Raw genomic sequence first — 27,612 nt, forward strand, 5'->3', positions numbered from 1 at the left:
CTTCCCACCACGCGCAATAAAGGCGTGTATGGGGCTCTGACGGTACCTGTTTAAAAGATGCACAGTTCGCTTTCCCCCCGCTCGGGGGTACTTATGAGTGACACAATTTGCTTTCCCCCCGCTCGGGGGTACTTATGAGTGACACAATTTGCTTTCCCCCCGCTCGGGGGTACTTATAAGTGACCCCGCCTCGCCGTAAGTGCCGCACCGGGGTCCCTTCCCACCACGCGCAATAAAGGCGTGTATAGGCGGTTTTCCGGTGCGCCACGAACACCGAAGTAGAGTTTAGGCGATTCCCGCCTCGTCGTAGGCGTCGGACCGGGGTCCCATCCCACCACGCGCAATAAAGGCGTGTATAGGCGGTTTTCCGGTCCGCCGCATACAACGAAACGACAATCTGAGTTTAGGACTTCATACCTTCGCGAGGAATGTCGGTTCGAGGATCGAGGGAGAGAGCAAGCATTTTTTGAAATTAATGATAATTAATCATTTAATTATAAATAATCTATTAATTATATTTAATTACAATTAATGTTATCTAATTATAATAATTATAATTTAATAAATAATTAAATAATTAATCAAAATTAATAATGCTTAACTATTTAATTATAATTAACATATTAATTATAATTAGGAGTTAAACATAATTAATAATAATTAATAATATTTAATTATAATTAATTATAATTAGTATAATTATTAATTAATTATAATTAAGAAAATAATTATTAGATTAGTTATAACTAATATAAATTAATTAATATAATTAATAAAAAAAACTAATTTCTCCCTCTCTATTCTCTCTAGCTTGGCTGAGTTACGGGGTTTGGCCGAATAAGAGCGTGACAAGGGAGAAAGTTACCTTCACAGCTGACGAGCTCCTGTTCTTGCGTCCCGATCAAACAGGAAAGGAACGTCGACGAAAGAGCGACGTCGAGCAGCAACGGGGGAGTCGGGGTAGCGGCGCAAAAGGGAGAAAGTTAACTTCACTGTCAGCGTGCTCCCGTGGTTGCTTCCAATCAAAATGTCGTAACTTCCTTTCCAACAGGAAAGGGAAGTTGTTGCTAGAGCCGAGCCGAACAGCCACGAAGGGATCGGAGAAGGGCTCGGGTAGGTCTCTCTCTCTCTTTCTCTCTCTCTCGTGCAACTGGAGGTCGGGAGATCGGAGGAGGAAGACGGAGCTTGATCGTGAGTTTCCGGTCAACTTAGAGGCAGAGAGCGAGTGTGGAAGAGCCGAGAGCTTCGTGTGTGTGGAGGAGTTGGAGAAGCAGCGTGGAAGAGTAGTGGGTTCGGCTTCGTTTTATAGAGGCGAACGGGGCTCGATCGAGGAGAGGATCGCAGGATTCACGCAGGAGTTCCGGGAAATGACGCAAATGGCGCCGTTTTACAGAGAATCGAGCGGGATTTCGGCATGATTTCGTGGATTCACCGGGTATTAGGTATTTTTTCATTTCTTTTCTTTGGGTATTATACATTAGTCAACACCTTCTCGACCCCGTCCTTAGCACTGCAACCACCTCTTTGCTCCTCTCCTTTTTCTCCTGTCTGGTTCCCTCTCTTCCTCTGTATATCTCTCTGTTTCTCTTTTTCTTTCTTGCCCCTCTTTCTCTCTTTATATATATATCTCTCTCTTTGTCTCTCTCTATCTCTTGCTTTCTCTCACTCTCTCTCCCCTGTCTCTTTACAAAGAAAGGTAGAAAATTCAAAAAAGAGAAAAAAAATCTCAATGCTCTTGCTCGCATTGTCATTGCTGTCATGATTTCACATGCATAAGAATTAAATATTCAACTCTCAATATCGCCAAAATCATGAATGCAACACCTTTGGCATGATGAGCAAAACCCTTGCAAATTTATCTTATGATAGCAGGGGAACTTGCAGACGAAGTTTGTGACACAATGGTTAAGCCCCTACAAGCTTTGCTTAGGACGGTGAGAAAAATTCAAATATAAGTACTTTTGCACATATTTCTTGACACGACACAAAAATATTGCAAGTTTCAAGTAGGTAGACGAAGACATATGCTCGCCTTTCTTGACATGGCTAGATTGAGACCCCTACCGAGGTGTCTTTCGATATTGATGATGCACGTCTTTTTTAGCATGTGGGTAGGCCTAGACTGCCAAAATGCCTCTACGTGTGAAAGACAGAGAGGTTCTTGAATGTTACACTGACAAGAGGCTCAAATAGGGCAAAAAAAGTGGTTATGAACATAAATTAAAAGTTAAAATGATGTTAAGCTAAATTTGAAATTGCAAAAATAATAAAATGAGAGTGAAATTGCAAAAATGAGAACAAACATTAACTTGCAAGGGATTACAATGGATTTATAATGAACATGGAGCATAGAATCTTTCTGCCACTATTTTGAGCACTCTTATACGCTCGAAACCTTTAAAGAAAATACTTAGTGAGTTGAATTTGAAATAAAATTTTGTCCACGTGTTCAACAAGTCTACCGTGCAAGCGTACTAATGAACGTGCAAATGCACTATGTAAGTGCATCGAGGATCATGCAAGTATGAAAGTTTGAAGCAAGGAGAACAATAGGAATAAAAAGTCTGCCCACCTTTTGGCTTTATGCACATTAGCAGAGATTGATATTTAGATTTATTGATTGATTAGATGTGCCATATAGAAGTGTCATTGTTGGACTAAAGGCTAGTATGGGTTTCTTTGTGTTTACAGGGCAAGAAACTACGTTGAAAAGTGCATAGGATGTTTTGCTTTGTTTTCAATATCCTGTTTACATAAACGGTAACTCAGGTTCATGTGCAGTAGATTATCAGTTTATCTCGGCCGTATGCTATTTTTCATATCTGCGAAATTTCCTTCTATGAGGCATTTTTTAATTCTTCATTTGGTTTTTTGTCAATGTAAGTCCATATTTTTTTTACTACTAACACTTTCTAGGACCATAATACTGCTCTTAAATCTATGCTGAGGTGTTGTTTTTGATTATGATGTTATTTATTATCTTTTGTGTTCCTTTCTGCTATCTGTTTATTGTTAATGCATGGGCATTCTATATTATTAATCATTGATTTTCCAACCTTTAATCCTTCTGGTGCTTTTGGCGGGAAAAGATTTCCAATATGAAGAAGGAGATTAATGCCATTCGAGCAAAAGATATTTCACAAGGTGGGTTAACCCAAGGTCAGCAAATGCAGATTGGTCGAAATGAACAAAGAATCGCTCAGGTGATTATTTTCCTAGAATGTGTTCATGTTTGATAAATCGTTTATTTACCATTTATGTTTTGTATTTATTGGAATGTACATGCATTATAAAGTGGCAATTTGTTGCGTATGCATCAGTAGATAATGGAAGAGTTGGATAGCTTGGAAGAAACTTTAAATGATAGTATTCGTGAAAGTGAAGGCGCTCGTGCTGGGAGGTCAATTGGTGGCAGAGCAAAAGCAATTGCTGTGGAGGAAGAAAACACCTTGAGGTATTTTATCCTTTTTATTTAAAGATGGGTGTGGTTACTATGTTTTTGTTAAATGGAGACTGTGAGAATTGAAAATTTGTAATGAAGCAACGGGGGATCTGCCACTTATACCGGAGTCAATGGTGAGTGCAAAGGTAGGCCTCTCAGAATGCCCATACTGGCTCGTGTTCCTATAAGCTTGGCCCTGCCCTTCAAATCTATTATGAGAAAGCTTAATTGGATCAAACGCATAGAATAGTCTACCCTAATGGGTTTTGGGCGAGTTCATAGGCTCTTTTAAGAACCAAAAGGTTTTACAGTCTCCAACAACATCCATGTGTGACTTCTACAGAACTTATTTGACAATATTTTTGTGCAATTTACCATTTTGTCACACATCAAATTTTGTTAATGATAACTAAGGACCCTTATATTATTATCTACCCCTTTTATATTAACCTACTCAGGTCTTTGGGGAACTTAAAAAATTCTTAATATTTTTTGAGCTAAAAGATATATAACATTTTTTGATGATTAAACTTGGATGGCACCTGTTTATTTTTATGAAACAAAAAATTGATGTTAGTCATATTCTTCCAAGTTTTATCTCTAAGATAAAAAACTTATTTGGAGTTAGCATTTTAAAAAAATTGGACAACTAATGCTTGATATTATGCTAATCAAATTTCCCCTATAAAGAAGGTATTATCCACTAATCCTCTGCCCCGAAACACCTCAACAAAATAGGGTATCAAAAAATAAAAATTGACATTACTTGGAAGTTACTAGAATTTTTCTCTTCCAAAAGGATATTGAGAAGCAGTCTTAACCTCCAAATATTTATTTAATAGAATACCCTTAAGAAAGATTGATTTGAAAAATCTCGTAAATTATCTTGTTGATTTTTTTCCCACAAATAAATTTTTCTAAAAAATTCCTTCAAAAATGTTTGTTGTCTTATGTTCACATCCATAAGCAATAAAGGGGCAAGCTTGATGTAAGGTATATATGATCTTTATGATGAAAGTAGCAACTTGATTGGTATTCTTTTATGGTGTTGGAGAAAGGGTTATAAGGGTTTGGATATATTTTGTGTTGAAACTTCTATGCTATCAAATGATAAATTTTTATTAGAGGAATAGGGGGAGGAACTCCATATAAACGGTTTAAGATGTTGAGAAACTAATATTGTTGTTTTTATGAATTTTGAATTAATGATTAAGGACTAGTGATATTTTTATTTATGTTGTCTCTCTATTTTGGGCTTTAGCTGGTGTATTATAGGGCCTTGGAATGTTATGCGGGATGTGAGGAAATATTTGGGAGAGTTTTGAAGAGATTGGATGTATTTCGGGGTTGAGAGAAGTTAGGTTGAGGTTATACAGAGGAGATGGGAATTATATTGAGAAAAGAAGGAATAAGGGAGATAAAAGATAATTAAGAACTCACAAAATCCTTGAGAGATTAGCTACTAAGGAGCTGTTTGGTTGGCTAAAAAAAATACAATATAAAAGGAATACAATATAAATAAAATATAGTATAAAAGTAATACTTTAGAGTTGTTTGGATTAGTGTAAAATGAATGCATGCAATTATTTTTTTTTGGGTTTAAAGTAAACATGAGTGCAATGTAAAGTCTAAAGGGTGCGGTGGTCAGATGTGATGGGTGGCAGCGGTGGTGGTGGGTGCGGTGGTCAGCGACATAAGTGGTGGAAGGGTGGTGGGCTATGGCCGATGGTGGGTGGCAGCCTATAGTGGGTGGTGGCGATTGACGGTGGGTAGTGGTTAGGGGTGTCAATTCGGGGTCAGGTTCGGGTCGAACCCGGAACTGACCCGACACTGTTCGGGTTAACCCGAACCCGACCCGACACAAATGACCCGAAATTGACCTAAAATTACTAGTTTTCGGGTCAGAAATCGGGTCAATCTTTGATTTTCGGGTTAAAATCTGGTAAAAAACGGGTTAATCTCAGGTTTCCGAGTCAAATAGGAGTTTTCGTGTCAATTTCGGGTCATTTTCGAGTTGCCGGGTCAACCCGAACCCGATCCGTTTCGGGTCCAGGTTGACCCTAACCCGGAATTTTTCCGGGTCGTGTCAAAAATTGACACCCCTAGTAGTGGTGGACAGTGGCGGTGATCGGCGTCCGCAACAGTGGGCAGTGTAGGCTGACCATGGTGGTGGAGGCAGTTGGCCGAAGTCGGTGGCGCCGGTCGTGGTCAGTGGTTAACGACGGTGACAATGCTGGCTGGTAGTGAGCAGTGGATGGCTGGCAGCGGGCGACAACAATGGCAATGAATTTATGGTGTATTTAAAACATGCTCAAATACGAGGAATTTTAAACACATAAAAAATGAACTAGAGGGTAAATTTCAAATGTACTAAAATTTTTTGTTGTATTTTTTTTAACTTCAAACAAAACACAAATATTCTCAAAACCTCTGCATTTAGAATACTGTACACTTATTTTAATTTAATCCAAACAACCCCTAAGCTTTAAGCAACATCAAGTCTTTCCACATGAATTTGCACATGAAAAACAATTACTTCTATCTAATGAATCTAAAGTATAAGTTAAGGTCTTATTTATCGGCCTTTTTTAAGCCAAGAAAATTTTAAAAAGCCTTAGTAGCAATAAAATATTATTATGTGGATTGATGACTTGTCATAATACAAAAGGAATGAAAAGAAGAGAAAATAAAATTTAAACCATTCAAAAACATAAGAATTCGGATTGGTCAAATAAGACATGTAGAGTGATCTTAGAATCTTGCAATTTTTGAAGATTTTTGCTACCTTGTTGGAATGACCATCCTAATTGATGACTTAAATCAAACTTTTTTAAATATTCTGCAATGATTTTGGAAAGATTATGGGTTGTCCATTGGCTGGCATGGAGAGTTGTGCATGAAGAATGATGCAAGCAAAAATTTGGGAAAAGCCCCAAGTTTTTGCAAGCAAAAACTAAAGCTTCCTAGGAAATAGAAGATACACAAAAGTCCAAAAAACCAGTCAAAATACAACAAATAAACCAAAAATAACTTTACTTTTATAATAAAAAAGGACTTACAAAATTTGATGCTTACAAACGACACAAACATTAACATAAACTCCTAAAACTGCTTGCCAAAAGTTGATAAGAAAGATACAAGTGACGTCGGACTTGCGGATACAGGAAGGAGATTAGAGGCCGAGACGAAGAAGACGTAACTCGCAAGTTATCCTAGAAGAAGGAGAAAGGAACATAGCTCGCAAGCTATCAAACAAAACATAAAGGTTTTCTTCCAAAAATTACTTTCATCAACTCCTCGAAACTCTAAAATAACCACAAACACCTCTTATATATAGGTAAAGAAAGGGGAACCATACAACCACATAAAAACCAATACAACACCCAAAGAGCCTTGCATTTATTTCAAAACAATACTAAAAAAATCACATAAATTTTGGGTAAAAGTAGCCACGGGAAAGGAGCAAGCAACACAAAACAATTCCCAAAAATCAGCACAGGAAACGGGTAGGAGAAGCCACGGGAACAATTTTTTGTTTTGTTTTTCCTTATTTCTCTAAACCACCACCTCCTCAAACCCTCCACCAAGGCATTGATTCTCTCACCCTCATCACCTCCACACCATCAGCCTACACCAGCCCCTCCCTTCCTCCCCCTCCCCTTGACCGAAATCCACCATGGCTCCACCCACCCGCCAGCCACATCCTTCCCTAGCCCCAGTTCCCTCAAAAAAAAAAAAAAAAATCCTTCTTTCCTTATTTAATTTGTCATTAATTTTGAAAGATTTTAAATTCAAATTAATCTAATTTGAATTTCAAATCCATCCTCATTAATTACCTTATTTTTTGAAACCTCTTTCATTCAATTAATTAATCAATTCCAAAATTGATTGATTAATTAATACGTTGATTCCAATTTCATTTCGCCATCGTTACTTTCCTAAATTAGCTCCTATCTTATTTGGAAAGTTTTCGAATTCAAATTCAAATGAATTTGAATTTTAAATTCTTTCTTAAATAACATACATCTATTTTAGGAAATCCTTCAATCATTTTAAATCTGAAATTATTTCAGATTTAACTCTCCAATCTCCCATTAATGCATGGATCCACATACATTGTATGTGGACACCTTTCGTTTTCCCTCCTCATTAGGCCGACCCCGCTCTCTCCTCTATTTTAATTATTTCCTTCCTTGTTAAGGAATTCAATTAGAAGAATAATTAACCACCTATTTATCCTTCCCTCCATCTTATTTGAATTTCAAAATTTAAATCCCTTGATTATAAGAAATCTGAAATTTAATTTCAAATTTTTAATCTTATTATCTTTCCCCACCCCCTCCGTTCTACATCATTTTGGTATCAGAGCATGACTGCTCACCCGGGACCCGAACTCGACGGAGTCGAGCTCTTTTCCACCCCGGGAGAATGATGTGGACATCCAACCGTCCATGCCTATTCAAGGAGCTGAAGATCGACGACCGTGATCATCCTACGTTATCTTAAATTTTTATTTGTAATTTTTTTAATTATGTATTTTCCATTTTTACCCTTATTTAAGGGTCTAATCTTATGTAAGCCTTAGGGGCATGATCGTCTTATTTTAATTTCTTTTATTTCTAAGGCCTATATATAGAGGCCCTTGTTAGTGTAATGGTATGATGAAGTATTGATAAAATTTTGTTTAACACTTTTATTCCTTGAGAGGACTTTAGTGAGATCCCTATGGGAGGAAATCGTAGTTTCCACAAGCCGCAGGATGGATCGGGCTCGAGGCTTGAAGTCCTTTGGTGAAGAGCAACGCATCACATGTCAGCCGCAGGAAGTGTTCGGGCTCGCGGTTTTATCTTTTTTTTTTATTCTCCTTATTTTTCCTAAACCGCCACCTCCTCCCCTCAAACCGCCGGCCAACATTACCCATTCCCCACCGCCGACCAAGTTCCATTCCCACATCTAACTCGGGGCTCAATCCCCTTCCCCTTTCCCTACCCGCTGGCCATTCACCCTAGCCTAGCCACCGGCCACCCCACCAATTTTCCAAGGCTCCAATTCCTAATCGTCCTTTTATTACTTTCCTAATTTGATTCAAAGCAATTTGGGAATTTCAAATTAATTTGAGATTTGAATTTCCCTCATTAATTTGAATTAATTACACAATTCCCTCCAATCTCTTAATTTTGAATTTTAAATTTTGAAAGGTCTTTCATCCCTTACCTAATTTAAGATTCTAATTAAAGAATCATTCAATTACCCCATTATCATCTTCCTAATTTAGCCCCTATCTTATTTGGAAAATTTTCATAATTCAAATTCAAATGAATTTGAATTTTAAAGTTTTTACTAAATATTTTATAACTATTTTAGGAAATTCCCCCCAATTAGTGCAAATCATAATTAAATGATTGGATTTGAATTTAATTCCCCCTATTCAATGAATGTGGACACATACATCGAATCTAGACATCTTTCCTCCCTCCTTGGTCGGCCCTCTCTCTCCCCTCTATCATAATTATTTCCTTCCTAATTAAAGGGCCTCAATTAAGGAGATAATTAATTCCTCTCTTCCCTCCCTCTTTTTCTTATTTGAATTTCAAATTCAAATCCATTAATTAAGGGAAACATGAGATGAAATTTTAGCTCTTTAAATTTTTTTTTTCAATTACCCCCCTCCATTCTACATCAGTTTGGTATCAGAGCATGATTGCTCACCCGGGAAGCGAACTTGACGGAGTCGAGCTCTTTTCCACCCCGGGAGAATGATGTAGACATCCAACCGTCCATGCCTATCCGAGGAGGAGCTGAAGCGGTCGTGATCGTCCTACGTTATCTTAAATTTTTATTTGTATTTTTTTTAATTATGCATTTTCCATTTTTACCCTTAAGGGTCTAATCTTATGTAAGCCCTAGGAGCATGATCGTCTTATTTTAAATTCTTTTATTTCAGAGGCCTATATATAGAGGTCTTTGCTAGTGTAATGGTATGATGGAGTTTTGATAAAATTTTGTTCTGCACTTTTGTTCCTCAAGAGGACTTTAGTGAGATCCCTATTGGAGGAAATCGTAGTTTCCACCAGCCGCAGGATGGGTCCGGGCTTGTGGCTTGAAGTCCCTTGGTGAAGGGCAACACATCACCCGTCAGCCGCAGGAAGCGTTCAGGCTCGCGGTTTTATCTTCTTCTTCTCTTCTTTTTTTATGCTCCTTATTTTTCCTAAACCGCCACCTCCTCCCCTCTAACCGTCGGCCAACCTTACCCATTCCCCATCGCCGACCAAGTTCCATTCCCACACCTAACACCGGGCTCAATCCCCTTCCCCTTTCCCTACCCGCCGGCCATGCACCCTAGCCTAGCTGCCAGCCACCCCACCAATTCTCCAAGGCTCCAATTCCCAATCATCCTCTTATTACTTTTCTAATTTGATTCAAAGCAATTTGAGATTTGAATTTCCCTCATTAATTTGAATTAATTACACAATTGCCTTCTATCTCTTAATTTTGAATTTTAAATTTTGAAAGGTCTTTCATCCATTTCCTAATTTAAGATTCTAATTAAAGAATCATTCAATTACCCCATTATCATCTTCCTAATTTAGCCCCTATCTTATTTGAAAAGATTTCATAATTCAAATTCAAATGAATTTGAATTTTAAAGTCTTTCCTAAATATTTTACACCTATTTTAGGAAATTCTCACCAATTAGTGCAAATCTGAATTAAATGATTGAATTTGAATTTAATTCACTCTATTCAATGAATGTGGACACATATCGAATCTGGACATCTTTCCTCCCTCCTCCTTGGCCGGCCCTCTCTCTCCCCTCTATCATAATTATTTCCTTCCTAATTAAAGGCCCCAATTAAGGAGATAGTTAATTCCTCTCTTCCCTCCCTCTTTTTCGTATTTGAATTTCAAATTCAAATACATTAATTTAGGGAAATATGAGATGGAATTTTAGCTCTTTAATTTTTTTTAATTACCCCCGTCCATTCTACATCAGGTAAACCTAAAAAGACGGCTAGAAAATATTAGAAATGACTTTTTTTATTAAATTTAAATGAAAATTTAACTCTTAGACACAATGGAGAAAAATAATTCATATAGCCGACCCTACATAGTGGGATAAATTGTTTTTGTTATTACGTTGATGCGTTTATGCAAGCTAGTACAAATGCTCTTTATATGGGCCATTGTGGTTCTCATAGTGAAGGGTAGTGGAGAAGCAGAACCTGCAGTACCCACCGAGTTCTAAATATTAACGTAAAAATCACTATTGATCTGCGCGTAAGCTATGGGCTGCTTGCGATGCAGCTGCCTTCTCTACTATCACGGGTTGTCTACGCATCAAGTTGAAGCTATAGACATTTGATTCATCTCCTGAATATCTTCTTGGCATCATTCAAAATGTGTAATCAAGCTTGTTTTGGATGCAAAAAGAAAGAATAAAAAAAATCACTTCTCCACAAGCAAGCACCGCCTCTTCATAGAAAAGCTTCTACGTAGATGATTGGGAATAGCTGGGATAAGGGTAATAATGATGGCCCAGCATGAAGGGTTTTCACAACCTTGTCTTTAAACTAATCACGTTTTTTTTAATGTGAATCCTTCTGAATTAATTAGTGAATCCACTTTCTACAAATACAATCAGATCTTAGTAGAAAGACTTTATTTTTTTGTTCCTTCTCTATGAGTTTTCTCTTGTTGCAGTGATGAAGATGAGTTTTATGATCGAACAAAGAAGAAGCCTTTTGCTAAAAAGTCTGCTGAACAGCTGTCAGTTGAAACAGCTGATACCCTCCTTGACAAAATGGAAGTTATATCCAGTGAAATAGAGGAAAAGAGAGAGCTGCTTGCAAAAGAGAAAGAGAAAGTTGCTTCTAATGAGAAAGGAAACCATGGAGAGGATGAACTTGATGCATACATCAGCGGCCTTTCTTCACAGCTAGGTGATAACATGCATACTGTTGAATCATTTTGAGCAATTTTTATGGTTGAGGAATAAATAAATACGCTATGAAATTGCTGATCTAAATTCATATGCTATTTATATGCTACATTCGGCCTGATTGACCAAATCTGCCATCCCAATAGTGCCAATGATTGCGGACAGATGTATCTTGGTTTGCATGGAGCCCTCCATCTTACTCTAGGATGCAACATGGAAAAATTTGCATGAGAAAGGTCAAAGGATATCGGTAGGCTCTCTCTAAAATTTGCAATAAATGATTAAAAAATATATAAATAAAAAATAGTACAATTTTTTTATAAATCTCTCCTCCCTCCTTTGCTACTCCTGCACTCCCATTATCTACTCAACTCTGGCAAACTCTCCATCTTCCTCTAAACTCTTTTGTTTTATTTTTCCCTCCCAGCCTCTCTTCTTCCAAGTTCTTTGCAAGATAGTTTAGTAGCAGTCTTACTGCCTCATAGCACCTAGATTTCTAAATCATTCATACAAAGCTTTTGCACTGACCTTAAATATCTTTACTGGTGGGATGGGATGACGTATTTAGGTCTTAGTATCTTGTGCTCCACACCCATAATATCTTTATTGGATTGGCGATATGACCTTTTGCTCCCCTCATTGCTCGATTTCAACCAAAATATTTGAATGTGAAGTTAGTTACAACAGTAAATAACAACACTAAATAACATGAAAAAAGGTTAATAAATTAAAATTTTGAAAAATATGACAAGAAAACATCTGACTCACAGTAAGTCATATAAAAGAGTAAAATAATGGACAAAATGGACTTAAACATAAGTTTTTGTGATACACTATTGAATGTAGACAAAAATGGCTCGCCTCTTTTCAAGCAATACGAACTCAAAATTGAACAAAAATTTCTTATGTGACTATTTATAGGTGTAGATTTATCTTTTGTGGAACCTGGTTCGTATGGGTATTTATTAAATATAAAATATTTAGTATTATTATAAAAGGTCACAAAAAATTCATACCCGGACATATGCGTGTTTAGATGCATGCACGAATGAGCAAAAAATGAACTTGCACAATGATATTTTTTTGCGTTGCAAAAATAAGAAATATTGCATGCATTTTACTAAAAATACCGTAGCTTGTGAGAAAATGAAAATTGAAACCATAATAGCTTCAAAATGTTGCTCAATACTTTTTGATGAAATTGACTCTTAATAAGCTACTTTAAAATGCATACAAAACTCATTTTTTTGGTTTGAACTTTTCACCACTATGCATAATTTGCTTAAGCAAAGCTAAAGGTCAATGATGGCTATTAGTATTTTGAGATATTTTTGGATAAATAAAATAATAAATTAATAAGAATAGATAAAAAGACAAAAATAAGTAAAATTCCAAAATATTTGGAAAAATTAATAAACAACAACAACAACAAGCCTTAATCTCACTACATGGGGTCGGCTACATGTATCCTTTTTGCTCCTTTGTGTCCTGCGAAGAGCCAAAATCTTATTTAAATTGAGCATTTCGATTCCTTCTTGTAGCATTTAAAGGCATTTAACTCTTATTCTTTCACCCATAAAAATACAAAATCCCTTGGATAAAAGTAAAAAAAATTCTAAAAATGGTTCAAAAAACACAAAATTATAAAATTTGCTCTGGCTATAAGTGTTGACATGTCCTATATCCTTATCATTATCCATAACATAAAATGATAATTACATATTTCTTCCCTCCAGTCAAATCAATGTTTTCCTTTCCAAACTGAGGATCGATAATTTAAGCACTTATCTCATCAAAATATTTGTTAGGATTTTATGTTGTCTGTTTATTAAAATTGAAAGCTCTTAGAGGTGCCTACCTATAGGATTAAGCCACAAATCTCAATTTTAGGGTCATCTTTAAATCTTTGCGGTGTATGCTCCAATTACCAATGCAATAGATATTACACATGAATATTGTGAATTTAAATTCAAATATAAATACTCCTAGGATTGATCTCTACATGCATGTAAATTCGCCAAGACATTATCACAATCATCATCAAAGAAAAACTCAAGGAAATGTGCAAGTGGGTCATTCTTCTTATAAGGCAGGGTCCTACTGGTGGGCCATTCTTCTTATAAGGTAGGTCATAAGTCTTGACGATCGTTCGGCTGTCCTCAAACCTTAGGTCTTATGAGCTTGATTCTTTGCGGGTTACTAGCATGGTTGAACAGTCTCTAAGCATGATAATCTTTATGCAGAAAGGAAAATACTTGCTTTTGCCCTTATTTGCTTGCTGATACCATGGCTGTCCTATGCTGCAAAGATTCAAATATCTTAAGTCCAGGGATCTACACTCATTTCAAGTACCTTTGGCGTTTAGGATAAAATATATTGTATACCCTATATGGGCATGGTTATTTCCTAGTAAAATATATGAATCAAGTATATCATTGTTGACCTCAATGATGATTTCGAAGTAAACCCGATCAAATACAATGGAAACGATGAGTAACATCACTTAAATGATGTTCAAAACTCATCGACGAAAAGTTGAAATCGCCCGAATAGCATTTGCTTACGAAATAGATTGCATTGATGCATTGGGGTAGCATAAACCACTTAATTAGACAATCACCTAAGTCATTGCACCAAAAAAAAAGGCATGTGTTGGAGGTGATGATGTGATCTCGATGCATGCAAATGATGTGAGTATGCCAAAAAAATCAATATATAATGATAATAGTTATTATTATTATTATTTTAAAAATTTAAAATAAAATGAAAAAATAATCCCAAACCCACATTCTCTCCAATTCTCCCAAACCCATATTCTCTCCTATTCCTCTTTCTTGCACTTCCTCTATCTCTCTTTATCTCTTCTCTCACTCACTCTCCCTCCTTGTTCCTCTCTCATTCTTTCTCTCTCTAAAAAGAGAAACATAAAAGAAAAAATGAAAGAAAAAAAAAGTTTTTTGCATTCAACCTTGTCGACTTGTTGGGCACTTATTGTCTCATCGTCATCACCTCATGCACATGTATAAAATGTTTACCACTTAAATTCCTCAAAATTTCGGTTGCAAAACGTTTGGTGTGCTAAGTGGAATTGGAGCGCATTTTTTTGCAATGGGAGAAACTCAAGATAACTTCAAATGCTTTTAAAATCAACTACCTCTTTACCAACATGTCCATTTAAATGTCCTCCAATAAAAACTCTTTCTTCAAGAGGTATATTTTGTATTAATTCTTCTAAGTCACTTGCTTTTTTTAGCATGTCGAGAAAATTCAAATTTAAGCACTTGTGTGTGTTGTTCCCATATGTTCGGTAATACTACAAATTTAGAACTAGTATACAAAGACCTATGCAAGCCTTTATTTGTATGGTGGGATAGAAGACCCCTAATTACGGTGTCTCATGACATAAACATTGCATACTTTTTATGTGGGCTCCGAAAATTTGGCCACGGCCTCCGCCTGCTTTTGCTTTTTCTTTTAGAGGAGGGAGTTTTAACGGATTATGTTCCGGGGTAAATTTTGGGAAGGCATATGGGTTTGTAGATAAGACACTACCTAGAGATTTCACCCTCATTTTGCGAGGACTTTATGACCTGAGTTCTGGTTTTCTATAGGCACAAGCCCCTATAGTTAATTACCCCTCTTGATAACGAGAGTGAACTTTCGATTAAGGCTAGTCGTCAGTGAATACAACGTATCCGTAGATACCTAGTATCCGGCATATAGTAGCTGCATGGGTTTGGATTTGAGAATTAGGTTTGAAGTTGAGAATTTGAAAAGTTTGATATTTAAAATAGAAAATTTCATCACCTTACACTTAAAGCGGATGGTGGGGGAATGGATAATGGACCCGATCAAGATCCCATTGTTCCGTCATCCCGTATCATCATGGTCCTTGGTCTACTTAGAGGAGGTAGTCGACCCAACATGATAGAAGAATCCATGTCGGCAGCCATGGGTTGCTTCGTCCAAGGGAACCTTGTTGACCTGGGTGGGTATTTGTCTAAGGGGACAAATTTGAATCCACCTTAGCTAACATAGGGATTTATGCCCTATCGATCATATCCTATTAATTCATATCTCAAGGATTTGATGCCACTAAGGAACGTATTGGCTCTGGCCATAACCGCTATTTCGTGGTGCCATTTGGCGGCAAAACCACTCGTTTTAGAGGGACCCGAGTCATAACCGTTTATCCTGCGGTGTCATTTGGTGGCAAAACCGCCGGTTAGAAGACACGTACCACGTCCTTATTGGCAGGAGATTGTTTGAGAATGGATCATAGTGATATTTTTGACTAGGCACTAGCTCTATGTGAGCTGAGATAAATTTTAATTTTAAAGGCCTAATATGAATGTATAAAATAAATATCCCGGTTGACATCGTGACCGTATATTTATTTAATGGTTCAAACCGTATCGAGAAGGATCGGGTTCGAACTTAGATTCATCATTTTGCCTGCGCAGCATCCTTAGACGTCACATGTATATACATAACACTCTCGTCAGGAACCATGCGGGTATTTGGAGGCTTTTTATAATTATTTGTTGAACATTGTCGACTCCTACTTTCATTCTTACGAAGATCGGGTTCAAATTTATTAACCCACGCAGCATCCCTTGACATTGCATGTGTTGCTACAACATGCTTGTAGAAGCCCATGAGGGTAAAGCCCTTGCTCCTTTTTTGTGTACCTATGTGTATACAAATTACGGTGCATGTGCAACGGCATTTTAGATATTTTAGTTATGCAGGCAACTGCCATTTGAACGTGTATAACATTCGATTTGAGAGTTTGAACATGCCTTCTGTCCACTTATATGAGTGTTGTGGATCCGATGGCATGGCGTAACAGCTTCTGAATAGAGTTGTCCGTTGCTTTATATAGGTAGACTGTCGTGCACTACTTGTCTCTTTTTGTAAATGGATTATAGTGCACTAACTAATCTCTTGCTTGGCTTATAGGCATTTACATTTGACTTAATCATGTTGCATTTTGCTTGTGGGTGGTACATTGAATGTATAAGGGTCTTCCACAGTAGCTCATAGGAGTCCTATGCTTATCGTAGTGCTTTGATATTCCCATAGATGATATGTAGTGTATATGGAAGCTCTCCTACCTCGACTTATAGGAGCTTGTATCTGATGGAACTCTTCTGCATTTGTCTATGAATGGCATAACAGGTTTCCCTTAACAGCTCATATGAGCTTACATTTGCTTTTGCCATATGTCATCACGCTTAAGCCTGTAGATGACTAATATATTTACTGACCACCATATGCTCCTTAACTGTAAGGATATCGTGACATCCATTGCCTATTGCTGATTAGCATTTGTAGGCTCATTGTGTGTATGGTAAATTCTCTATCATTGTTAGCCGATGCTAGCACTTGCCATTTACTACACGATGTGCATTTGCGGGGACTACTACATCTTTTTGCAAGACTGATATGGGTGCTTCCATCATCAGTATATATTTGTAGCATTTGCTAAGACATTCTCATGCATCTATTTGCAAGTGGATCACATATCTTTATTGCTCATCCTCACTCATTGTTTGCATTTCTACTGGCAATAGTACCCTTTAATATTTATTATAAGCCTTGCATTATTGCTCGCAAGCAATTTCAATAGGTTTGTTGGATGTTGACTTTTAGTGTTCGTAGATAACTGCTGTATTTATCTACGAGTTAGTGGTTATTGATTGGAGAGAAGTCATAATACTCGTTGTATGTGGCATGATGTATACTTATGAATAACTTCTTAGGTACACTTTGATGAATCAAGTCATTGATAAGTTGCTAGTGGATGAAAGAAGTTTCCTATTGGCTCATTGATGTTGATTGAAGGGAAATTATTGCATTCACAATCTATCCACCATTGTTGGTTGCAAGCTAATATATTCACTTGCACATCATTCATGCTTATAAGCCAACTATCTCTTTCACTACATGTATTTTGCATGCATTCATAAGAATCTTCGTTTGTTGTAGGGTCTTGGACCTCCTTTGTAGACCCTTGTTCATTCATTGATATTTAGTTAGATGATCAAAATTATCATGTACCATTTTTATGAATTAGGATGAATGCTACAATCCAACCATCACCATTTGCATGAAGATTATATTGAAAATCAAATGGCGTCAACATTATCATTAAGTGAATGACACTTGCAAAATCCCTTGGCTTACAAATTTTATATGTATTCATATGCATCTTGTTGATGATTGTCATTTATCAATTATGAACTCAATCACTTATATCTATCTATTCAAGTTTTAGCGGGTGTTCAATTCGAGTTCAAATTCAAGTTCTAGTTAAGATTATATAGTTTGAGTTCAATGTCCACAAATGCATACTTCAAATTTAAGCTCATGTCATTCAAGTTCAATTCGTCATCCTCCATTGTACGAGTTCCCTGTGGTCGTCAAGTCTTTGCTTGAGTTCAAATATGTTCAAGTTCAAATCAAATTTGAGTCCTTGTTGAAGTTTATATTTATTTTAATTTTAGTTCATTTAAGTCGATTGTATCAAGTCCACGTCCCATATTGTCCTTTGAGTTCAATCAAGTCCAAGTCCAAGTTCATTTTTTTTTGTTCAAGTCCTTGTGTGCTTCGATCTGAATTTCGGCAGCCTCCCGACATCTCCTATGTTTAGGGGAAAAACCAAGAGACAATCTTCTCCTCGTTGCTACTTGCGCATTTCAGGTAAGTGTCAAATGACACCATGGTTGTATTTTTTTTTAAAACCCCGCCCGCTACATGAGCGTTTAAGGGTCTCGAGCACATGTTTAAAAGAGCACAATGATTTTCCCATGTATGTGTACTTAGTTTTGTCCCCCTCATGCTACATGAGCGGTCCGGGGATTACCCACCTCGTTGCAAGCGCCATGCCGGTTTTCCTCCTAACTACGCTACGTGAGCGCCTAGGAGGTTTGCCGGCTCGTCGCTAGTGTCGAGAACGGGATTGAAGTTAGGAACTTATACTTTCGCATAGGTGGACCGGTGGTGGAGGCTCGAAAAGTGAGACAAACATTTTTTGTCTCATTCTCTCTCTTTTTTTTTAAACTATCCATTTTCTCTTTTTTTGTATTTTTTTTCTCTTTCTATTTTTTAACTCCCTTTTTTATTTCATCTCTCTTTTTTTTTTCATCTCTCACAAACACAAAATACATATTTTGACATATATTACACATATATACATATATATTTAATAATAATATTACTATTGACAATTAACTAGTTAATAAATATATAATAGATATATACCTTGGGTTAAGAGTTAGGCATGTAGGTGGAAGGCGACGGGCTCAAGAGGCTAGCTTCGGCTCTGGTTCGGGTATGGAGGTCGATCGATCTAGGTAGAGAGGGAGGAAGGTAGGTCTCGGTTAGAGCAGAGGCAGATGAAGTGTTCGACTATGAGAGGCGCCAAATGGGGTTCGATTAGAGGATTTGGTCGGATGGGGCTACAAGAGTTTGGCTATTGATGGAGGCCTTGGTGTGAAGCTCGGCTGAGAGGGAGGTAGGGAAGGAGATCTCTCTCTCTCTCTCTCTCTCTCTCTCTCTCTCTCTCTTTATTTCTCTTCTTTGTGGACCGAAGAATTGGGTTGGGATGGAGTTGGGCTGGTTCTAGCTCTTGGAGTCGGGATTTGGCCGAAGGAGCTCCCGTTGTTGATTCCGATCCAACATGGAGAGAAAGTCGTCGAAGGAGGGAAGTTGATCAGCGACGATGAAGAAGATCAGAACCTGGGCTTGCGATTTTGGCTTGGATGCAGGCGATTGGGAAGGGGCTTCGGGATTTCATGTGGCTAGAGCCGAAGGTGTTAAGGAGGAGGCGAAGTAGCGAAAAAGACCGAAGTCTTTGTTTCGTTCGCGTTTTTAAGGCGAAGGCAGAGGTGGGATTGCGACAGGTATAGGGCGACTGTTTCAACAGGATTTGGGCAGGATCTGCGGCAGAGCTCATCACAGGTAATGATCTAAGTATATTTTAAACATATTTTTTTGTTTTCTTGCTCTTGGCTGTAGATTGTAGGTCAACATTTTAAAAGATGATGGAAAGCCTAGATCTCTCAAAGACAATGTATGGGGATGCTGGGTGGTTGTCAAATTTTTTAGCGAATGAATTTGCAAATAATAAGATTAAAAAAAACTTTTTGGACTTTATAATGGGATAAAAAGAAATTTGTAGTGACCTTGTGAACAAAAAAAAAAAAATCTTATAGACGAACAATACACCCTATGAATTAAAATTTTTCAAGTGAGACAAAACAGTGCACTGTTATGCAGCACGAGTTGCACGACTATTTTGATAGGGTGTTTATAATGTATCAAATCAATGAAAGCAATTTTATTTGTGCATTTCCCAAATGCACAGAATGATGTGCAGATGCAATGTGTAAATGCTCAGAAAGATGCATAAATGTACCAACGAACGTGTTAGTGCACTAAGCAAGCATGTCGAAGATCATGCAATTATGCAGGTGCATTGTATAAGTACATCAAGAAAAGTGCGGGTGCTTTAGGCAAGTGCTCCAAAAAATATGCTAGTGTGCTCTGCTAATGTATCATAAATTTGCCAATACATTTTATAAATATTTCAAAAAGTGTGCATGGTTTATTAAATTGCTTAAAAGAATTGCATCTGCATGTGCTATAATAAATGTCTTAATTTACAAATTTAGAGATCACGATGCTATATGAGCAAAAAGTGAAAGTGAACCTAAACTCTTATTTGTCTAAAGAACATTTAATTGTAATGTAAAATCTACAATCTTTCTTTAATGTGCAAATTCTCTTTTAAAAATCAAATGCGTATGCACGTGCTTCGATGAATGTGCTAAATGCTCGAATTTAATTTTTGAGAAGTGCGGACTGAAAAATGATATAAATGCATATTTCGATGCTTTGAGAATCGCACAATTGGCCCGAAAAGTGTGCTATAACTTTTGAAATCTCATAAAATTTTTTCAAAATTAAATGCTCCAATACATAAGCATGCTCTCAAGCGCACCACTCTCTTTGTAGTGCAGAGTGATAAATCTCCATATCCTTTTTCTAGGGTTGGAGTTAACGAGACTTGAATTTCATGAAAGATGCCAAATCAATAAATTTTAAATGGTTCACCATAAATTTTACTCACATGAATGATTATATGACTGCAAGATTTACAAAGATATTTGTTTTATATTTGTATTAGGCCTTCAATACCTTCTACAAATGTTGACCTGCCTAATATAAACAAAAAGAGGAAAAAAGATCGTGCGTAGCTGTCCGAAGTCGTCCATCGCACATCGCTGGCACGTCGACGTCCCTTCTCCCACTATCTCGCACGACCCTCTTCCCCCGTTGCCCGCACTACGCATTTGCGTCGTTAAGTAGTCGAATAGAAGAGGCCGAAGGCCTCTGTTTCTGGCTTCCTCTCCCGATCCCATTTCTTTCTCTCACTCTCTCTCCCGAATAAAATAAATTTTTTTTAAAAAATAAAAATATTTATTCGAGCTGGCTCGCGAGCTTACGAGCCGAGTCGGCTCAAGCTCGAGCCCGATAAGCTCGGCTCGCGAGCCCATAAACGAGTCGAGTTCGAGCCGGCTCGGCTCACTTACACCCCTAGATGGGTTTGTAGATAAGACACTACTCTGAGATTTCGTCCTCATTGTGCGAGGACTTTATGATCTGAGTTCTGGTTTCCTATAGGCGCAAGACGCTATAGTTAATTACCTCTCCTGATCAAAAGAGAAAACTTTCGATTAAGGCTAGTCGGCAATCAGATACGTATAAATACGTGTTATCTGCATATAATAGCAGCAATGGGCTTTGGATATTTGAAAAGATTGATATTTAAAAGTAGAAATTTCACCATCTAGCACTTAAAGAGGATGGTGGGGGAATTGATGATAGACCCGATCAAGATCCCATGGTTCTGTCATCCCGGGCCATTGTGGTCCTTGGTCTACTTAGTCAGAAGAGGTAGTCGACCCAACCTGATAGAATGATCCTTGTCAGCAACCATGGGTTGCTTCATCCAAGGGGACCTTGTAGACCTTGATTGAATGTTTGCCTAAGGGGACAAATATGAGTCCACCTTAGCTAATAGAGGGCTTTGTGCCCTATCAATTATATCATATTGATTCATATCTCAAGGATTTGATGCCACTAAGGAACTTATTGGCTCTGGCCATAACTGGTATTTCGTGGTGCCATTTGGCTGCAAAACCACTCGATTTAGAGGGCCCCGGGTCATGACCGTTTATCCTGCGGTGCCATTTGGCGGCAAAACTGCCAGTCAAAGGATACGTAGCATGTCCTTATTGGCAGGAGATTATTTAAGAATATATCCTAGTGATATTTTCGACTAAGCATTAGCTCTATGTGAGCTGAAGTTATATTCAACTTTGTCCATCTTGGCAAATTATTGCGGAGGGTGGATGAATTTTATTTTAAGTGTTTGATAGTGTAATTTTAAATTTTAAATATCTTTGGATTTTGAAATTTTGGATTTTTGTGACATTTTGGTAGCATTTTGAAATATTTGAAATTGACCCCTCCGGTTGAGATAAGCATTCAACACGGCCATCATCGGGGTGTACTTGGGGTTATTTCCACTTTTGGATTGAATATTGTCAACTCTATCGAGCTGTCGATAGAGGATTAGGTTTCTCGGGCTTCATGCTTTTGTTTGTGAATTTTCTTTGTTAAAGGCCTCGAAGGCCTAATGTAAATGTATAAAATAAATATTTCGGTCGACTTCGTGACTGCATATTTATCCGATGGTTCGAACCCTGTCTACTCCTATTTACCTGCTTAGGAGGATCGAGTTTCAAAGGCTTTATGCCCTTTATTAGTGAATTATCTTGATTATAGGCCTTGAAGGCTTAATATAAATGTATAAAATCAAATATATCGGCTGCCACAGCCATATATTTGATTGATAGTTCGAACCCTGTCGACTTCTATTGACCCACATAGAAGGATCGGGTTCGAACTTGAATTCACTTATTTGATCCACGTAGCATCCCTAAGCTTCATGTGTGTACCAATAACACGATCGTCGGGGCCCATGCGGGTGTTTGAGGGCATTTTATAATTATACACTGTTGACTCCTTTTTATTTGCTTAGGATGATCGAGTTCAAATTTAATAACCCGCGCAGCATCCCTAGACGTCACGTGTGTACCAATAACACGCTCGCCGGGGCTCATGCTGATTTTGTGATTGTATTTCCTTTTGGGTACCTATGTGTATACAAATTAAGGTGCATGTGCGGGGGCATTCTGGATATATTTGTAAACGCCTTCTGTTTGCTTGTATAGATGTTGCGGATCCGATGGCGTGTTGTTGCAACTTGTGGACTGAGTTGTTTGCTGCATTGTACAGGTATACTGTCGTGCACTACTTACATGATTTATGCAAGTAGATTGTAGTGCACTAACCAATCTCTTGCTTTGTGGTTACAAGTGAATTTTAACTTGTTTACCTGAATTTCACGAAATATTTCTTTGTTCTGATACAAACTTCCTTTTCTCATTCATCGGGGAGGTTCTTCTTGAAATCTGTGGCCACTACCTTGAAAGGAACTCCTTTCAAGCTCTTTAGTGAGTAGATTTGTTATTTCCGGTGTTTGTGGATACTAGAAATGTTTTCTTCCTAAGTATAGGATCAAGAAGAAACTTTGGAACACCAAGAAGCTTAGTTCGAATTTGCTCAAATATCTCTTCCATTCTGCTAGGAGATGTCCTTTTCCATACATCGAGTTGTCTTCATATTCGACGTACCCACAACCTCTCAATCACTTTTGTTGTAGGTGATATATGTACTTGTGTCCATAGGGGTTTGTTGCTCCTGCAATATACTCACTGTTGTTATCCACAAGCGGCTCGTGTGTATTTATGGGGGACCACTGTACTTTCAAGTTGATCGGCTTTGATAGCAAAACTTCATAAAGTTGACTATGCATCAATACTAGTCATGAAGTGATGTTGATATTCAACTAAATGATTCACAGGTTAAATTGACATTTGCATTTCCATGCTTGATTAAGCATTCAAAGTTCAGTTCTTTGCTATTTGTTCAGGTTTGAACCCGACTATAGTCTCTTGCAATGCATTTAAGTTCCTTGTGCGACTCAAGTTCTAGTCCATATCTTCGTCATTTGGTTCAAGCCTTATACTTTTGTAGGTCTGCTTGTTGTCTTGTTTAGTTCAAGTGTAAGTGATTATTCAAATTCAGATTAATCTAGATTTGAGTTCATCAAGTTCATAAGTCCCATTTGATGTTTTATAGTGCGAGTTCAAGTGCTTGTTCAGAGTCTTCTGAAGTCTTTGCATGTTTAATTGTAGGTTCAAATTGATTTGAAATTAGCTCAAGTTTGATCTTATTTTACTTGGGTTTAGCCTTTTATTCATCATTTAGATTTCGTTCAGGTTCATGTCCTCAAGTTCATTATTCATTTGAGTTCAAGTTCTTGTTCTTTTGAGTTCAAATCAGGTCCGAGTTTGTTCGTATATTCACTCGAAATTTCGGCAGCATTTCGGTGTCTCCCTCGTTTAGGGGAAAATTATGGAAAATTGGGCCTCCCGTCACGCTAGAGAAAAGCGTGTACGGTAGGTGCCCTCGTACGAGGACACTGCGATCGTAAAATATGTCCCCATAACTCTAAGAAAAGCGTGTATGGGTTTTCGGTACCTGTTACAACAGAAGAGCAGTTGTTTCCCATAGGTACAGAAGCTGCGTACAGGTACTTAAGAGTTGTCCTAGCCACGCTAAGAAAAGCGTGCACCAGGCTTACCTGCCTCGTCGCATGTGTCGCATCAGGTTCCCTCCTTCCACGCTAAGAAAAACGTGTATAGGTGGTTGACCGGCCCGTCACACACTTCGAGGACAGGATTTCGGAGTCAAGGGCCACTCACCTACCTCGTTGTAGGTGTCGTACCGAGTTCCCTTCCCACCACGCTATAAAAAAGCGTGTATGGGTGGTTTGCCGGCTCGACATGCACATCGAGGTAAGAGAGGGATATTTATTAATTAATCATAATTAAGAGTAACTTTAATTAATCATAATCAGAAGTGCTCGAAAGGGAGAAAGGGTCTTCACAGCGAACGAGCTCACGTTGCTTCCGATCAAATGTCGAAACTTCCGTTCCAATAGGCAGGGAAAGTCGTTGAGGGAGGGAGCTGAAGACACGCACGATAGGGAGAAGGTTACGATCACAGCGAGTGAGCTCTCCTGTTGTTTCCGATCAAACTGTTGTAACTTCCGAACTTATTGGAAGGGAAAGTTGTTGAACGAACGAAGTCGAACAACGACGAAGGACTCGATGGAGCACGCAAAGGGGGAAATGAACAAAAAGGCAGTGAGTGAGGGAGGCCGAAGGCCTCACCTCTTCCCTATTTTAACGACACAAATCGGTCATGGGTAGAAGCGATGTTGGGATGGTCTCGACGTGCGAACGACGTGCGACGTGCGTGGCTCAGGTATGGGATTTTTTTATCATTTATCATTTTCATTTTTTTTTTTGTTTTAATCGTGGAGGTCAACATGAGACTTGATCCCTAATGAAAATTTTAAAGACTAAATATTTTCCAAAGTAAAAAATATATTTAAGTGAAATCTACCCCTTTTAACTTAGAAGTAAAAGTCATCAACCCTTTGCAAATGATCGAGGACGATAGATTTGAGAATAACCTCAACTCACAAATGACTAATATCTTGTCGATATATCTTAGGATTCATTCTTAAACGATATATTGCTAGTAATGATTTGACATGTCTCTAATTGGTAGTTTTGTTGCCAAATGACACTATAAGTAAATGATTATAATAAGGTCCCTCTAACTTGGTGATTTTGCCGCAAAATGACATCATTTAATTATGGTTACAACCAAAGCTCACAAGTTCATCAATGGCTAAAGTACCCTTAAATAATGAATCATAAGTACACTTGATAGGACATAAAGCCATATGTTTGCTAATATTGATTTGAATTTCTCTCTTTTGATAAATATCTACCCCTGGTCTATAAAGTTCTCTTTAATGAATCAACTTATGTTTGTCGATGAAGATCTTTTTGTTAGGTTTGATGGACTACCTTTTTGACTGAATGGAGTATTGTTCATGAATCCGGGGCGATAGAATCATGAGATCTTGATCGAGTTTGTCATTATCAATTTATCCAAAAAAAAAAAAAACAATAATCTATAGCTCCATTCTCAGGATAGCCATTCATTCTATTTTTTATCAAATTGCCAAGATAAATTTAAGCCCATGCATGTCAAATGTATCAAAATAATCACACTCAAATCTCAAGCTAGTAAATCCATGGCATATGCTGTTTGCTGGGTGGTTAGCCTGACTAGGATGGAATCGTCATGTTGTGGTTATGGCCCAAACTTGTAAGTTCCCTTATGGCTAAGTTTATGAGTTGTGAGCTATAATGCACACTTGATAGGGCATATGTTGTTTGCTAATATCAGCTTAAAAAATGTTCATTTGGAAAGATTTCACCTATGTTTTTGTGATCTTGGACGAGCAACCCAGGTTTATTATTAGGGATACTTGGATCCAGTTGCGTCTACTAATTAGACTAGGGCCAATGAAAACATGGGATGACAGGATCATGATTTCATGATCTGGTTTATTATTAATCAACCATTTTTTGTTTTGTCAATAGTAGTATATCTTTCTTCTTCAAATTGAAATTGCTAGTCCGAAATCAAAATATCATAAAACCTATGGACTAGTCTTAGTGAATGTTTTTTCTCTTGATTGAGAGAGATAATTAACCATCGTAGGGATATCTCAAACTAGGTTATAAAATCAAATAACCATCGGAGGGATATCTCAAACTATGTTATAAAATCAAAGGAAAAATGTTTAAGTAAGCTCTTATCTAATATCCAGTTGACAACAACATCAAGTTTTTATCCCGCTATATGGGGTCGCCTAATATCCAATTTTCCTTATAAAAAAATTCACCCAAATCATCAAATTCGAACACAACATTTTCCAAGCCCACAAAGCTTTTCTTGTTGATAATTAGCTTCTCTGCATGTATATCAATCAGTAACTTCTTTGTTAATGTTTGGCTACAGTGCCTGCGTTTTGCATGGGCTCTTGATGGTTGCTCTCTCAATCGGCGCTTATTTATTTATTTATTTTGTTTTACTCTCTCTATGGTCGCTTGCATGTAAACTTTTCCATGGAGTTTTTGTTGAATTCTTTCAAAGAAAAGGTATTCTCGGTAGTAAATTTTATTTGTTCTCGGGATTATTTTCTTATTGCTTGTATACTATTAAATTATTTATCTTGTAACTAAAAGTTTTTATGCCAACATTGTGATGCTTAGCTCAGTAATTTTTGGAAGTAATTTCTAATCTTCTTGTGGTCACTGTTCATGGAACAGTTATTGATAGGATTTTACAAATGGAGATGAATTTATCCGATCTGCAAGCAGAGCTGAACAGGATAGCATATCTTCTGAAAATTGCTGACCCAAGTGGAGAAGCTACTCGAAAAAGAGCGTCAAGTTCTAACGAAGCACAAGCATCCAAGTCTGCTCAATATGTGCCCAGCATCTCAAGACAGAGTCAATCTAATGAAAAGCCAAACCCCATTTTGGACAAGCTCAAACCAAAACCATCTCTTGAGGAAACCCATAAGTTGGTTCCAGCAGAGAAACCTTCTGAAAAGGATGACGGTGCTTGTGAAAATAAAAAAGACAAAACGCTTTCATATACTATCGCCAAACCTCAGTGGCTTGGCGCCACAAGGAACACAGAAACAGATGATCAGATATCCCCAGCTAATTTGGATGTAAGCATTTCAGATGATTTTGTCGACTACAATGATAGGAAGAAAGTTCTCGGTACAGTTGATAATGAAAGCAACTTAGAAACTGCAGCTTCGGGTCTCTTCATAAGGAAGAGGAAGTCTACAGAAAAAGCTGAAGATAGTGTTGAAAAAGCTCAAAAAGTTGAAGTTCCATTCTCATCATCCTCACCAAAGGCCGAAACCATTGCAGCTGATGCTGTTGCCTTGCTTTTAAAGCATACTCGGGGAATTCATGTAGTTGATGAGTTGAAAGACGAGAATCTAAACTTGCAAGTTGAAGGCCAAACTGGTAAAGAAAATTCAAATGTAAGGCGTGTCCTTGGACCTGTTAGACCTGATTTTCTAGATGGGCGTCCAGATTATGAGTCCTGGGTTCCTCCTAAGGGTAAATATTGGAACCTTTTGTCT

At 37.7% G+C, this 27,612-nt stretch overlaps 1 protein-coding gene across 1 annotated transcript in view; it reads left to right on the forward strand.

The window, feature by feature from the left end:
- The window catches only part of LOC110113405 (kanadaptin), an 86,583-nt gene that overhangs the window by 58,374 nt on the left and 597 nt on the right, over positions 1-27,612 (forward strand). Inside the window, exons 9-12 of the mRNA XM_020845978.2 lie at positions 3,090-3,203; positions 3,324-3,454; positions 11,144-11,382; positions 26,777-27,589. Coding sequence (XP_020701637.2) covers positions 3,090-3,203; positions 3,324-3,454; positions 11,144-11,382; positions 26,777-27,589 — 1,297 coding nt within the window. The remainder of the gene's footprint in view (positions 1-3,089; positions 3,204-3,323; positions 3,455-11,143; positions 11,383-26,776; positions 27,590-27,612) is intronic.

This window comes from Dendrobium catenatum, unplaced genomic scaffold (genome assembly GCF_001605985.2).
Source record: "Dendrobium catenatum unplaced genomic scaffold, ASM160598v2 fragScaff_scaffold_156, whole genome shotgun sequence".
Lineage (NCBI taxonomy): Eukaryota > Viridiplantae > Streptophyta > Magnoliopsida > Asparagales > Orchidaceae > Dendrobium > Dendrobium catenatum.